The sequence below is a fragment of the Vigna angularis genome, chromosome 3, assembly GCF_016808095.1.
Source record: "Vigna angularis cultivar LongXiaoDou No.4 chromosome 3, ASM1680809v1, whole genome shotgun sequence".
Classification (NCBI taxonomy): Eukaryota; Viridiplantae; Streptophyta; class Magnoliopsida; order Fabales; family Fabaceae; genus Vigna; species Vigna angularis.
This window is the reverse complement of record NC_068972.1, coordinates 5,536,149-5,552,296: the sequence shown is the minus strand read 5'-3', so window position 1 is coordinate 5,552,296 and position 16,148 is coordinate 5,536,149. Positions and strand designations below refer to the sequence as shown.

The 16,148-nt window shown below is 33.1% G+C and overlaps 1 protein-coding gene across 4 annotated transcripts; it reads right to left on the bottom strand.

The window, feature by feature from the left end:
- Positions 1-5,455: 5,455 nt before the first annotated feature.
- Positions 5,456-15,588, bottom strand: LOC108325922 (uncharacterized). Of its 4 annotated transcripts, XM_052874210.1 has the most exons (12): positions 14,966-15,571; positions 14,568-14,832; positions 13,752-13,911; positions 12,935-13,009; positions 12,289-12,370; positions 11,748-12,177; positions 11,454-11,635; positions 10,576-10,735; positions 10,224-10,451; positions 9,792-10,142; positions 6,096-6,197; positions 5,456-6,001 (listed from the first exon to the last, which is right to left on the bottom strand). In XM_052874210.1, exons 1-12 carry the CDS (start codon positions 15,460-15,462, stop codon positions 5,765-5,767), a joined length of 2,769 nt encoding a protein of 922 aa, XP_052730170.1. In that variant the 5' UTR covers positions 15,463-15,571; the 3' UTR covers positions 5,456-5,764. The 4 variants fall into 4 exon arrangements, with proteins under 4 accessions (XP_052730170.1, XP_017414553.2, XP_052730169.1 ...); XM_017559064.2 differs by having other exon boundaries at positions 12,289-13,009; positions 14,966-15,572; XM_052874209.1 differs by lacking the exon at positions 5,456-6,001 and adding an exon at positions 7,379-7,437 and having other exon boundaries at positions 12,289-13,009; positions 14,966-15,588.
- Positions 15,589-16,148: the final 560 nt, after the last annotated feature.

Sequence of the window (16,148 nt, the reverse complement as noted above, 5' to 3'; positions counted from 1 at the left end):
GTTTATGACTTTTGAAGTATTTTCCTATTATATTAATTTTTAACAAAATATACGCTAATGCAAATTTCCTATGTTATTCTAATTCATATAGATTCATTATGAATATATATCATAAAAAAAGTAACAGTATTTAATTGAAAGTGATATATAATAAGGTTTAAAATGGCTAAATGATATGAAGTTAATGAAGGAAGTTTAAAAGGATATTTAAATTAGTGTAATGGATTGCTTGAGTGGTTTTGGTGAAGGAAGAGAAAGCACGTGGAAGTGTATGTGGCAAGAATATATAGCTTGTGAAAGATTCTTAGATATATACCGAATAAGTACATTGTGTATTTTATTTGGACTAGGTATTTTATATGAACACTTTATATGTGGAGGTGGCGGCTATCATCATTTTTCTGAAATCAGAATGCTGTTAATATATAAGAGAATATATAGCAAAATTGAAAAAGAGATAGAGAATATCGTTTATTTTATACTTATTACTTTTTTCCATACCTTTAAGTGCAATTATACTCTCTTCATCATTTTAAACAATCAAAAAGCAGCTAGCTTTTCCAAAAGAAATTCATGTGATTGTTATATGTCAACCTTTTCATTTTTTTTTATTTCTACTAAATATAATTGGGAGACAAATGATTAAGATCATTTAAAAAGTAATTATAAGAAGTTTGCAACGAAGAAACATGGTGTTTTTGTCTTACTGATATATATATTAATTAAGGAATTGGTTTAAAAACATTGATGTTTTATTCTATGCCTATAAGTATAAAGATTAATTATAGCAATGATGGATGAAGTGGTAAATGTGTGATGATGATAGGGTTGTAGAGAGGAATTATGGGTGGATTTTATTCTGATTATTGTCTTTGGATGTTGATCATCTATTGGTCACCAAATTAAAGGTAATGTTAGTATCTTGAAAATTAAACATCATGCATTCTCTGCTACTTGTCTATGTTTCAATGCACAATTCATCACCATGATGCCACATCTCATCAATTTACTAATAAATATTCACTTCATCCAATACACACTTGGCTTTAAAGTTTTCAATGATAATGTTAAAAACTGCTTTCAATTCTTCACACCACAGAATTCTATGCCTTCTATAGGCATGCAACACCACCATTATACTCGAATATATGCATGCACACAAACCATTTACTTTACACTAAATTTTAACATTTAATTTTACGTATTCTTAGTTTAAGCTTAAGTGTTTCATTACTAATCTACAAAATAAAACCAGATAACCAATAAATCTCTCAATAATAATAACACAACAAACATTTTCGTTAAAATAAATTATAATTTATAATTTTAATATCATATTAAAAAGTAAATATTAAAACTAATTCAACTGTTTATAAAATAAAATTTATCCTCACTTATATATTATAATCTTATCTTATTTTTAATTAAAGTGAGATCTCAACATTTTCATTTACTTTTACAACATAAAAAAAACAAAAACAATAAAGATGAATTTTAAATAAAAAATTACTAAAAATTAGAATATTTGAAAATGAAAAACATGTATAAACTTTTTGTTAAATATTTTTGTAGTGTCATATCCTTTTATAAATTATTTATCATTGACACAAACATTATATATATATATATATATATATATATATATATATATATATATATATATATATATATATTATGTAGAGCAATGTAAGAAAGTTGTGAGTGGTTCATATATTCCTTAACTACAAGGGAAAAATAATAATTTCATGAATTTATTTCAGCTATATTCATATAGAGCGATTGTATAGAGTTTTTGTGGAAATTTATAGGGAAATCAGTAAAGTTTTTATAAATAATGTTATTGAACTGTTTTTGGATATATAATGGAAAAATTATGTATATATTTTTTTATAAAAGTATTAGAACAACCCAAATACTCCGCAATCCATATATTTATTAAAAAAGATTCACTCTCTGATAAGAAATTTTGTATTTTTTTATGGAATAAATTACTAAAAACATAATCCTCATACAATTTTACATGGGTTTCATATCATCTGCATATTATCATATCATTATCGTAATTATTTTATTTGCTCGATGTATTTTTTTTTCAGGTCATATAACTTTTATAGGATCAAACATTGTCATTGTTTACTATATCGACAAAAAAATATTTAATTTCTACATATGTCAAGAAGAATAATATATATCTACGGATACCTTATCTTATTGTACAGGATAAGTTTGTTGATTTTGATAATAATTCATTTAAAAGTTAAATTAAAACCTATTTTTAATTTTTGTTAGTGGAGGTATCAATGAAACTTCATTGTTAATAGTTTACGGTTTTAAAGAATAATATTATAATCGCTTTTAATTTAAGGATTTTACCATTACGTTATTATTCTTAAAATTGTACATATATTTTATATATTGAAATCGATATTTCTTCTTTGAAAATAATGTTATTTGGGATGAATAAAATGATTATGAGCAGTAAAAATGATCATTTAAATACCAACATATTGTACATATAAAAAACTAAAATGTTTTACATATGTTTTCAATTAATTCCCGAATGTTTAAAACTTAATTCCCACTTCTTCTTTTTCTAAAAGAGGAAATATATCTGCAAATGTTTAGGTTATTTTTGGTATTATATATCCCGTTGAGTAGGGCAGACTAGCTAGGATATATATTGTGAAGCTAGGTGTGCACATATCCCAAGTTAAACTTTAGGATGCATGGCAATGCTTTTTATTTTAAATATGGAGCATGTCTAATGTATGCTTTTATTTTTTTCCTTTCTTTTTTTATGCTTGATCTATACTTTTTTAGCCATGATTGTACGAATTAGGGTTATGTTACAAAGGAGAGTACTATTGGGCAGATATTATATATATAATATTGAATCTTATTTTTCTAATTCAAAATTTTAAAATAATTAGTTTACAGGGCTTTCATCTTTGTGTTTATTTTTTTTTTATCTAATATAAAACTTTGACTCAGACTTATACTTTCACGACACAAATCTTTTTAATTTTTCTTAATATAATATAATTGTAAATTGTTTCAGTATTTTCAAATATACCAAAACATCAACTCATAATACAATTAATGTTTCCATAATTAAATTTGTAATATGAATGGGACATGGAGAGACAGAGAAAAATAGTATTATTATATGAATATCATAATATTTTTTTATTTCCAACATATACGAGTAAAACGATTAATTAACAAATTATTCGTGATTAGTTACTGACTGCTCGTGGTAGTCTCCCTGATCTAGCACCAGATCATAATAACCTTAAAGATAATTTACAACTTTAAAATTATAATAATTTATTCGTTAAAGAAATAAGAGACTACTATGTCTACTACTGCTAACTACTATCTGTTTGATGATTGCATAACTGTTGTCGAATTAATTCAAGGGTCAAAATTAAGAAGCCCTCGTTTCAAGAAAACAATAGCTGAGTAGAGATTGTCAGACTGAGAAATGTACGCACAATTTAAAATGTTTAGAGGGGGAAAAAGTTAAGTTGACTGTCGTGTGATTTAGATAGAAAAAAAAAATAGGAATAGAAAATGTGGGTTTTCATTTAAATTTTTATAAAAAGGGGGAATATAATGTTGCCATAGATGACAGCATATATTAATTGTGGCAGTAAAGTCTTGGGTTACGAAAGTTAGATTTTTGTGCCAAAATTGTAATTGTTGCCTATAATGGAAAAATTACTATTAAGTCTCAACATCATGGTCCACAATGTATATATGCCCCAAGCTTGCAAGAAAACAGGGTGGCTCGAAGGCAGAGGAGGTGGTCCGCATTTGATTTGAAGAAAGCATGTTCCATTTGGTTCTTTGGGGTCTCAATCTCTTCAGTTATACCGATGTAGCAAAACTGCCAACCAAGTCAGCAGGTAGAAAAATAGAGACAAGAAAAAGAAAAGCAATAGGTACCATCACCACCCCATGTAAAGCAAGCTTAGCAGCATCTAAAGCCAAAAAGATATTTCCATTCTTCGCTTTCATTGAATTTTCTGTCACATAAGCAGTCTACTCGATACTGTTTTCTAAAATTATTGTCACAGGTCATTTTTCTCTGCACTTGTCACAAAAACACCGAGGCTTGATGACACAAGGTCAAAATTAAAGCCTAAACAAAACTGGCATTCTCACAAGTAAATTTTTCAAAATGGGGTTTGTTGGGTGCTCAGAGTAGTTCACGGATTCTTGCTGAGTGTTGAGGGCCCTCCTATAAACGAGCTTTCGGTTGTGTTCTGTACACAATCCACTGGCAAAGATGGAGGGGTGTTTTGGGATTTCGTTCCCTAAGAACCCTACATACATATAGGTGGATGATTTTTTTAATGAGGAGTGATTCTGGTCTTTATTAAGGATATGGCAGATGTGGGAGAGATATATAACTATAAGTACAAGAATCTTGTGAGTAGGGTGGTCCAAAGTTGCTGCTACTGCTTACTGCATGCACTCTTTGTATAAGGATGCAAAGACCACTCAATTTTTCCGTCCCAGACTCAACTTTAGGTGCTCACAGAAAAGGGAACATAAAGAGCAGCTGAGAGATGAAGCATCTGCTACCCCCATTAAACAATTTTAACTAATTGGAGTACAAGCTGTTCAGAGGTGGGTGTCATTCTGCCATCCTGCTGATCAGTGTCCAATGCAATGCACCTCTCTCACTCTCCTTATCTCTAACTAATTGTTATTAGTTAGAGGAAAAGGACGCCGACTTTTAAGGGTTATTATTATGACACCAAATGCTGCATGTGAAACCAGGTAAAAAAAATACAAGATGAGTTGAAACATTAGTTTAGAGAGGTAATAATCATTCGCTGTTGTTACCTGCTAACAACCAGTTAGTCTGTCACGAGAGAATATAGCCCACGTCGTTGCTGATTTATGACATTCCTGCATCCGGTCAAGTCTAAGAAACCAAGAAAACGGATTAGAAGAAAAGCCAATCAAAGTCATTTGAAATACTCCAGCCTTTTGAAACCAACGAACTGAGTTAGCATACAGTAACCTTTCTTTGTTAGAATCACAACCTTTGTTACAATTCTATCATGTTAATTAAAATTTATTAGAACCTGTACAATCATAATAAAACTCAATTTTAAAAAATAAGACCCATAAAATTTATATTTATTGTTAAATTTCAACTTAGCAAGCATCTTTATCGTCAACTTGTCCAAGATAGAATGGTTTGTCAACTCCATCTTTGCATTTCCCTGCATTTTTACAGCATACGGTTCTTGATATATAAGGAAAATAGGATTCACGGTTCTTCGAAACAGCCGATGAAGCAATCATGCAACCCTCCAAATGTCGTACCGTCAAATTATTTAAAGGAAAAGAAACCCACGCCTACCAAAATTGGCGGAAATAGGCTCCTATAAGACAGCATACAATTCAAAGGAATCGATAAATTAATCCGAGAATTCAATGGCATCAATAAAAATAAGATACAATTGAGGAATGGTTGGAACTCATGTTCATCTCCACGTTTACTATCCGAAAGAGATCTAGCTGCAATATACAGATCTCAATCAGACTACATTAGAGCCGCATGGATCTCACCCTTTGAAGATGTACAAACGATACAACTCACGAAGACATAGACCTAAAACAACAAACTACATGCAATAAAATTATTCTTGGATAATCCCTAGTAGACTTTATGAAGAAAAGGAAAAATAATATATTTCCCTAGGACAGGGTCACCCGGGTAAACCATCTAAAACTTCCTATAATCTTAAACTTGTAAACGATCTTTGTGTGTGTGTGCAAGCAGCATTTTATGGATTTCTTCAGCTGTAGGACGCTTGTTAGGATTTTCTTCTACGCACTTGTGAAACAAATCAACAAGGAATTTCAACATGTCAACCTCAAGATCTGATTTTTCTATCTCTTCACCCGATGGAATCATTGAGGGTTCGTCCATTGAACTCAATGCCTCCAGCTCATCAGTTAACTGTGGTCGTTTACCCATCTGCATTGATCATTGTACTAAAATTTATTAAAAAAGGCAAGTTGAGTACAAGAACATCCCCTGGAGTACATAAAGGAACAAATGATGACCACACCTGCAGACTATCAAGGAAGTGTGAATCAGAAAGCCCAGAATATGGAATTTGCAAAGTAAGCATCTCCAGAAGTAAACATCCAAACGACCAAATGTCCGCTTCCTGTCACAAGATAAAGAAAATATAAAATACAAACCCAAGATACTATTTCTGGTTGCTGAGCAATTTTGTTCACTAAACATATATTCTTAACTCATGAAGCAACATGTGCACTTGCACCTTTAAGCACAACAAAAGGGGGAAATGGAACAGCAAATATGTCCCTGCTAGGAAGGGGAATATCGCACAATTTTCATGAAAAGAAAATTTTCCAAGGCAACAACAGCCAACAATAGTTCTATAAAATAATTTATCATCTTTTATGTTTTGTCCCAATGCGATTGTAATCTCTTCCACATAATGAATTGCACGAAGTGTGCATCCAAATTATTGACTAAGGAACACATTCTAAATTACGAATTGAAAATCCAATAACACATTTTTCGGTAAAGTTTGTATGAGAAGTATCTCTAGCCCCACCCAAGTTCCTAGGGAAAACAAAAATGACGGTATCATACAATGATAGTCATCAGAACACAATACTCTTAATGTTCCCATCACAATACCGTAAAATACAAGTTATCACATTATGTAAAAACTAAATAGTTTTTTTCTCTGTGAATCAGTTTTTATTCAATAATAGAATCCATAATACTAATTATTCATTTTAAGAATATGATTTAGTTTTGTTAAATAGTTGTTTATCATTTTGTTGTTAAGCTTTTATAAAGCTACTTTTTTTAGGTGTACCTTTATATACTTGTACTCACTCTTTCTCTTAAAAACATAACACATCAATTTAGTCAACTCTAACTGAGTTTTGATCATTCTCCAAAATTCAGTGGCCAATTGTCCATATTTTCCTGCCATGGCAACAATTCTTCATGGGCTTTTCATCAGTTCGATATAAAAAATGTTTTTCTTCATGGCAATCTAGAAAAAGAAGTCTACATGAGGCAACTGCTTTAATTTCTTAGCTAAAGGAACACTTATGCAATCATTTTCCGATAATGGATCTTGGAAGTCCCATAATTTTTTGTCATTGATGTAGTCCAATCAAAAGAAAGTGTCGTAATTTCTCAAAGAAAATATGCTCTAGATATTCTAAAAAATACAAATATGATTGATAGTAAAACAGTGGATAGTCCTTCAGACCCAATTCAAATATTAATGACAGAACAAGGTGAAGCTTTCTTTAATCCAGAAAGATATATAAGACTAGTTGGAAAACTCATTCATCTTACTATTTCAAGACCAAATTTGCCTTCTGTAGTTGGTGTTGTGAGTCAATCCATGTAGACTCCTGTAGTATTGATCATTGAAACGCTTGTATGTATCATAAGATACCTCAAAATGGCTCTAGGACAAGGCATACTTTATGAAGATAATGGAAATAACCAACCCTCTAGGTATTATGTTTTCATTGGAAAAGATATTATTTCTTAAAAAAGCAAGAAACAAAATGTAGCCGCTTAATCAACTGTTGAGCTTGTGTGGGTAAAACAGTTCCTCCAAGAATTAGATTTTTGTGAAATTCAACAAATGAAGATGAATTATGATAATCAAGCAACTCCTCACAATGCTTCTAATCCTGCATTCTATGAGAGGACCAAACACAAAGATCAACTATCAATTCATTCTAGAAAAGTTACTATCCAAGGAAATCAGTACTGAGTTTATCAGATTCAATGATCAACTTGCAGATGTGTTGACAAAATCATTAAGAAGGTCTTGGTTTAGAGCACACAAAGTAAGCTTTATTCAAAATCCAATCTTTGCAAGGCTGAGTTACACTTAGAGACCATTTCTAGGACTTACATATCAATGCAAAGCCAAAGAGCTTCTTCCACATCCAATCTTATTCCAATGACTCCAATTAAAGTAGGCTCATGCCTCTTCGGAAAGGTATTCAGTATACTATTAATATTTTGAGTTATCGTCATTTGTCTCCATTATACTCATTACTACAATTGTTCCTAAAACAATCCATGAATTCATAATTTTGACTCATCCTTGTCCCTCCAATTACACTTTTTTTTCCCCTTTGTCCACTACTATTGTTCCTAAGACTATCCATCATCTATCCCCATTATACTCATTATATTTTCTCTTTGTCCACATTGTTCCTAAAACTATCTATAAGCCACTTGATCATCCAGGATGGCAATGAAATGCAGGGTCTTGCAGCGATAGCACCTAGGAGCTTGTCACTCTATCCCCCTGTCAAGATGGCTGATTCTAGATGGGTCTACGTTGTTAAAGTTCAGCCTAGTGATGTTGATTGATTTAAAGCTCAATTGATGAACAGGAGATGCACTAAAATTTATGGTCATGATTATTTTGATACTTTATTTCTCCCGTGGCCAACATCAACACAGTTCAACACATTTTTGCTAAGCCTACTATCTATCATGGGTCACTCCACCAACTAACATTAAAAATGCATTCCTTCATAGTGCCCTTGAGGAGGAAATTAACAGGAGTATATTACTTTCTCAAGGGGAGTATAGTCTAATTTGTAAATAAGGTCAGTCACTCTATGGACCAAAGCAATGGCCATAGCTTGGTTCGGTAAATTTAGTCATACTTGCAGATTTATGGATTGAAACAAAGTGAGACAAATCATTCATTTTTCCACTCCCGTGCTTCTACTAGGAAGTCATCAAATTGTCTATGTTAAGGATATATTTATTACAATAAATGACGCCACTAGGATTTCTCAAGTAAAAGAGCACTAATTTAGTCATTTTCAAACCAAAGATCTTGGCTATTAGAAATACTTTCTTGGTATTGAAGTGGCCTAGATCAAAGAAAGGTGTGTTCTTGATATTTTGGAGGAGATAGGGCTAGCAAATTGCAAGTCCATTGATAGTCATATGGACCTAAATCAGAAGCTAATGGTGAACCAAGGAAAACTTTTTCAAATCCAGATATATATAATCCGTATGAGATTGGTGGGAAAACTTATTTATCTCATTATTACAAGACTTCATATTTCTTATGCAATTAGAGTTTTTAGTCAATTCATATCAAATCCTTGCATTGACCATTGGAATGTTGTGGTTTGCAAACACTGATGTATCAAAAAGGCTACAGGGCTTTGATTGTTGTATGAGAACAAGGAAAATACTCAAATCTTAGGGTATTGTGATGCCAATTTTGTTGGTTGTCTTGTTGACAGGAGATTCACCACAAGAAAGTGTATTCATTGGAGGAATATATTCTCTTAGAAGACCAAGAAACAAAATGTTGTTGCTAGACATATCAAACATATGTATGACATTCCCAATATACGAGTTAGCGTGTGATATGTAAGTGCAAAAATGTGTTATGTGCATAAATGGATGGGAGATAAATGCAGAAATACAATAATAGGGACAGTGAATAAAAAGAGGGCTCAAGAAAGTTAAGAAATCATCGTAATAGAGGAAAAGTTATTATTCCAAAATATATTTGGCTTTGACATCATAGAGAACTATTATTTTATTGATAACATGTTGACATAAACAGAATATCCTTTTCCAAAATCAGTGAGCTTCAAAATCAAAGGACCTGGACCTATAGTTAAACTTCTGCAAATGGCCAGTTATAAAAAAATTTATACTGTTCATATATTTCAAAAAAACAATAAATGGCTGACCAGTAGGAGGATCATACCAATCCATAAGATTTTTTTTCGTACATAGTCTGCATAACCTCTGGAGCCATCCACCTAGGTGTTCCAACACATACACAGGGAGGAGGTGTTCCCACATGCGCAATACAACATGCATGTAAAGTTGATCTTAGTGGCACTGCACTATCAAAATCACAGAGCTTTACAGTGGGAGCTCCATTGTCTCTCTTCCTATCCAAATCAAGCAGAATATTTTCACTTTTTATGTCACGATGAATTATGTGCCTCGAGTGCAGCTCTGACAAAGCACATGAGACATCTTTAGCAACATGCAAAGCCAACTCCACAGGAACATATGTTTTTCCAGTTTCTGACAGCTTCTCCAGATAGTTCTGCATAAAAATAAGTGTGAATTTAATAAAGAAAACAGATATGTGTCAATAATAACAAAGAAATGGCATATAAAATCTTACTTTTAAAGAGCCCCCTTCCACATACTCCATAAAAATGGCAGATCTTAACACACGGTGTTCAGGATTACCATCGGCTGAGACAGACCATTGACATGACATTTTGTGTCCATACATTTCCACTATGCAGGGGTGTTTTAAAGCACCAAGAATTCTTATTTCTCCCAGACAATTATACTCAAAGTTTTTAATTTTGTCAGCCGAACTCCCCTGATCTGCCAAAGTACGCACCTACAATGCCACACAAGATGTGTGTGAAGCAACCGTATTATATTTATATTATATCCAAATAACCACAACAAGAATTTACACTAACAAGTAGAACAAGTTATGGCCATTATGTTCAACTACAAACCTTTGCTGCAGCCTCAACTGATCCAATTTTGCATTTAATTAAAGTAGTTGAAGCTTTTGTCTCAAGCTCATCACATGCAGTAAGTGATGGAATAGAATAATCAGAATCTGGAGTTCCTCTAGAAGAAAGAGGGATCGTGGTTCGATTAAGAGGTATATACCTGCAATTCAAATCATCAGAGTCCTCATAATCCCTTATAATTTCACAGAAGTCAAATTTAAATAAGGTTCTCATGTGATGAACAAATTATTGAGAAATTTTAATTAACCAGAAGAATGCACAATTGTATTCATCATTGCAAATGTAATGCTGACCAGCTACGATATTCAAAGTCACCAATATTCATTTAGTTTCATACAGGGTAGAGTTCCATAAAGATATTTTTTAAATATTGTGTGATGCTGACTTAAAAAGTATGTTTGGACACATTATCTAAAGATTCGCTAAGACTTAGTTTGGAGAAAACTATGATATTCATTCATATTTTTTAATTTACACAAGGTTAATTGCCATGAAGATATTACATAAATATTTGGACTAAAATTGGAGCCAGGCTTACTGATTGTTTTAGTTTACTAATTTCAAACCATAAGCAAAATTCTTTACACTGTACAACATGATACAAGATTTAATTTAAAAAATGTCAAATAATCGGTGATTATTTAACATGACAAAACTTATAACAGAAATAAAACCGGTATCAAAAGCTATATTTCAACATGAAACCAACAACAAAATTATTTAGCATAACAAATTTATCTTAAATGTAGCCAAGCCAACGCAAGTGAGAGAAGACTACTACACAATACCAAGAAAAATGTGTTTTAAGAAAAGGTAATATGTTCTGCATCCACTTCTGACTCCGAGGAGGTACATACCTGCAAAAGTATTCAGTATCTTTCTCTTCTCTTATATCAAGAGGTCGACAAGCATCAATCAGCATTCGAACCCACTTGGCACCCCTCTTAATCATAACAATATTCCAGGCATGTGGTGAAAAATCTAGGTAACCCCTGACAAGCTCACAAGGAATTGGTGGCTCCATGTGATCACATAAATACTGTAAAACAAATCATCTAGCATTAGACCATTAAAATAAGGCACAAATTGAAAAAACTACAACACAAAATGAGTGCACAATTCTATAGTACATTTTTAGTATCAACGATTACCTTGAAAAGCAGAGCTCTGTGTCTGCATACACCATACTGCACAGAGCCAATTGGAACTATGATTGAATTTCGCCTTTTTTTAATAGAGTCCAGAGATTTCTCACATATCTTAGAAAGAGTAATATCTTCTATGGTGTTTACAACTGGTTCGGTGGAAGCCCTTATACTGGTGCTGCTTCCAACCGAGCATGTACAGATAAAAGGTTTATTATAGTTTGAACCAGACACAGATTTCCGTGTCTGTTCTATGATAGCACCTCTATCACTGCCACCAAAATGATCTGATACAAAGAGTGCAAGCAGTGATGCTCTCCGCAAGTTATCAACCACATCCTGGTTCCCATGTCTGTTTAAACCATTTAACTGATTCAAATTATGGACCAATGCCTGCGCAGCTAGCAACACAGCATCCAATTCTTCATCTCTTTTTCTGAAAGATAACAAACAATCCAATCACATTAGGAATAAAACTAGAGTATAATATACAGCCATTACTACTACTACTACTACTAATAATAATAATAGTAGTAAAAAAAAAAACCTGTCTAAAAGGATGACTTCACGGGAAGCAAGACACTGATTTTGCTCATATCTCTCTAGAGGAAAAAATGGCCGATCTCGTCCTGCATCATAAAATCCATCTGATAGATGGTCTTCAATGCCACAAAATGAGATTTTGCTGTACTTGTTAGACAATGATGAACAAGTACTAATAGATTTTCTAGACTTGCACGGTTTAGGATTATCAAGATCACGGTCTAAATGTCTCTTTGATTTAGAGACACACTCTAAAAGTTCAAAACAAGATACTTCATCCTGTTCACTTTGCTTGTTCTCTATGGAGCACAAGCATGCATCCTTTTCATCTTTGCTTTCAGTAGTGCAGCAATCTTCCCCAGAAAAACGCTTCTCAATAATTACTTCATCATTGTTAACATTATCAACTTCATTGTCATTTATTGCTTGTTCAGAAAATATTCTTTTACTATTATCCAGGTTCCCATTCTCTGATACAATTTCTGAACGAGTTTCAGAATCAAGACTATCACAATTTCCTGGTTCAGAAATTTTGTGAATCTTCTTGCTCAACAACTGGTCATGATCTACAGCTTTCCACTTCCTACTATTGTTCAAGCGCTCTTGACGAGCTTTCTGCTGTAAATAATACCGTCTTTTCCACCGCTTACCTGACTTCCGGGATACAAAACATCTACTACTAGATGAGGAGCTTGTTAGCATGGTTGATGAGATATGCTGACAACCTGCAAAAGAAATCATAGAAGAGTACTTGGCTCTTAATACATAAATTCAATCATTCACACCGCAAAAGGGAAGTGCAAACACAGATGCTAGGTTTGGAAAGGTGAAAATGGAGGGGAAGTACATGAGCGAGGAAAGAAATTAAGAGAAATGGAGTGAAAAGAAATGTAATTGGTAGAAGAGAAATAGAGTAGAGATAAAAAAGAAATAAAAATTAATAATAATTTATTATATAAATATAAATATTTATATATTCGATGTTTGATTATATATAAAATTGATTATGTTATTACATGACCGATTATATAAGAATGGGGATGATAAGTTACATATGTATATGTACAAACATATATATATATATATATATATATATATATATATATATATATACACACACACACACATATATTATCGATCGTGGGTTAAAATGATTGATTATACATATAACTATATAATAATTTTATTTAGACATTTATACAGTAAATTTTCTCATAAAATATAGTTGATTATATTGTTTTATATAATTCACTAAAAAATGAACCATCTAGAGCTCTTGGGCATGGAAATGTTTTTTGCATGGGCCCTACATGTTTTTTACAAATTTCTCCAACATTCTTCTCTTCAAAACTAAGGAATTTTTTTAGCACTGTAACCTCTCTTCCATTCTTTAATGTTTAGTTCCAACCAAATATACAGCAAACGTGAGCAAGAAAACCAAAGATAGGTATTCATTATAGGTCTCACCCTCAGAAAGGGTTTCGTCATTTTCCTGAAAGTTGCTTTCATTGAGATCCATTTCAACAGAAGAGCTGCTACAATCATCTTTGCATCTAGCTTCATCATTTCCCTCCATATTACAACATATCCATGAAGGAACTTGAAAAGTCCTGAGAAGCTTGTTGTACTTGAACAATAAATACACATACAAACAAGTTCAGCATGTGATTTTTTATTTTTTTTTCAAAAATCCAATACTAAATTATGAAGTTAGAACTTAATAACACACAGAAGTATTAAAGAACCTAGATAAAAAATCTGAACTCCCATTAACACCCAGATTCATTGTCGTTTGTTTCATATGCAAGCTACAGCTACAAAATGAATACCTTGGATGCACAAAGGCACCTTCAATGCGGCCCCTCCATGTAAAACACTGTCAGATCAGATGCCACCAAATTAAATGCATATTAAACACTTTCAAGCAAAGGAAACAGGAAAAAATTGCATATCAGTCACCGGGACACACAATCAGCCATAAAGGGGACGCACTGACGGTAATATTTTTCAGATAGACCAATAATTTAGACCACAAAGCTGACCTAACAAACCAGAAGTCCAAAATAAAAGTGTAGACTTATGGACTACCAGAAACTTAAAACAACTATCATAAACAGCCAAAAATATCCAAACAACGCATCAACATAGTAGAATATACTTTTATAGTGTGGGTGGTTTAGGGTAAACAAATTTATCTTCAGCGTGTTAAAAGAACCAATAGAATTCACGTCCTAGAATAACACAGACTGGACAGCAAAATGGTAACAAATCATAACTAGGTACCTGAAGATTTAACTTCTTAAGTCTATGCATGGAGGCAAGTTCAAGGGACCCTAACGAAGTCAACTTATTATTCGACAGGTCCAAACTCTCCAGTCTTGACAGAGAAGATATAGCTGACGGCAGCTCCATCAATTTATTATTCGCAACTTTCATGGATATCAAGCCACTCAAGTAACTAATCTCCACTGGCAACGTCTTCATTTTATTAAACGAAAGATCAAGATACTCCAGTTTTTTCAAGCATCCAATCTCCGGAGGAAGGTATCTATAGTAGTTTCAAAACACAGACATGCTCATATCTTAATGACCCACATACCACATTATTTATAATCTTAAACAACAATTGTGTTAAAAATTATAATTCAGACAAATTAAATGACAGGGGAACGAACGCTAACCTTATGGAAAAATGACAAATGGAAAGCTTAGTCAAACACTGGAGACCAGAAATCTCTGTCAAAATCGGAAAAGCAGACGTTCTGGGAGGTCCTTTGGAGAGTTCGAGTTCCTTCAAACCCTGGAGCGAGTGCAACGGCAAGCCTCCGATCCCCGGCGAGGAAATCTTCATCTGCAAGCACTCCAACGCCGTCAAGTTCCCAACCTCGGGCGCGAACAGGTTAATCTCATTTCCGAAGAATTTAAGCGTTCGCAATTGTGCTAGGCGCGAAACCGACTTCGGAATAAGACTGTAAATGTTCTTGTACACGTAAAGGCTCTCCACCGAGTCCTCGGCGTTCTCCGCCTCCGGAAACTCCACGCTCTTCCCGGTGACGTCGAGAGCCGCGCTGTCGTCGGTTACGGAGTCCAGAGAATCGGAGAAAGTGCTAGAATCCTCGGGCTTCTCCGGCGACTCGCGCCGCTCGGACGCGGGTTCGTCGGAGTGAAGAAGCTGCATTGGCTGAATCCGACGAGGTTCGCAAATTAGGAGTGGAGAATGAAAGAGGGAAAGAAAACCCTAGATTCTAGAGGCAGTGTTTGCGATGGATTTGAATATTTGGGGGTAGTCGCCGTTCGATATGCTGATTGCCAAACGCGGCGTTAAGGAGGATTTACGATAATAGCCCTCGTTTTCAGCACTAATTACTATGTATGGGGAGTCAGTCAAAAGAGGCTGCGGGGTGAATACTAAGAATAAAAAAAAGAGACAGGAAAAACATCGTTTCAATTATCTCTCATAGCATTTTCTAAAACACCAAATTTGTTCTAGATTGGATTGATACTAAACATCGTCTCTTCAAACCAAATTTAAGATTAGTCGGAGAACGGCTAGATGTTAGTGTTTACAGTTATTTAAGAGCCTTTTGATTACTTCTGGATATAAGTACCCATAATATGCGTTCACTTTTTCTTAATGAAAACAAAAAGTAGATTATTCAAATAAAATATTATTAAATTTATAAAAGATTAGTGAAAACTTGTCTTTCTTTATGATGATGAAAAATAATAAAATTATTATTATATAGTTATAAAATAAATTAAATAATTCTTACAACTTTATTGTAAGTCATTTTTAATTGTTTTTGTAGATAATTGTTTTGTTATAGATAGCTATTTTAGTTTTAAAAATTTGTTAGATTTAAG

Bases quoted from the DNA above. Each gene is read 5' to 3' on its own strand.
- LOC108325922 (XM_017559064.2), bottom strand. From the start codon at position 15,462: ATGCAGCTTCTTCACTCCGACGAACCCGCGTCCGAGCGGCGCGAGTCG. The intron at 10,736-11,453 runs GTATGTACCTCC...TTTGAATTGCAG, and splicing joins GATACTGAATACTTTTGCAG to GTATATACCTCTTAATCGAA. The intron at 6,198-9,791 runs GTATGATCCTCC...ATCTTGTGACAG, and splicing joins AAAAAAAATCTTATGGATTG to GAAGCGGACATTTGGTCGTT.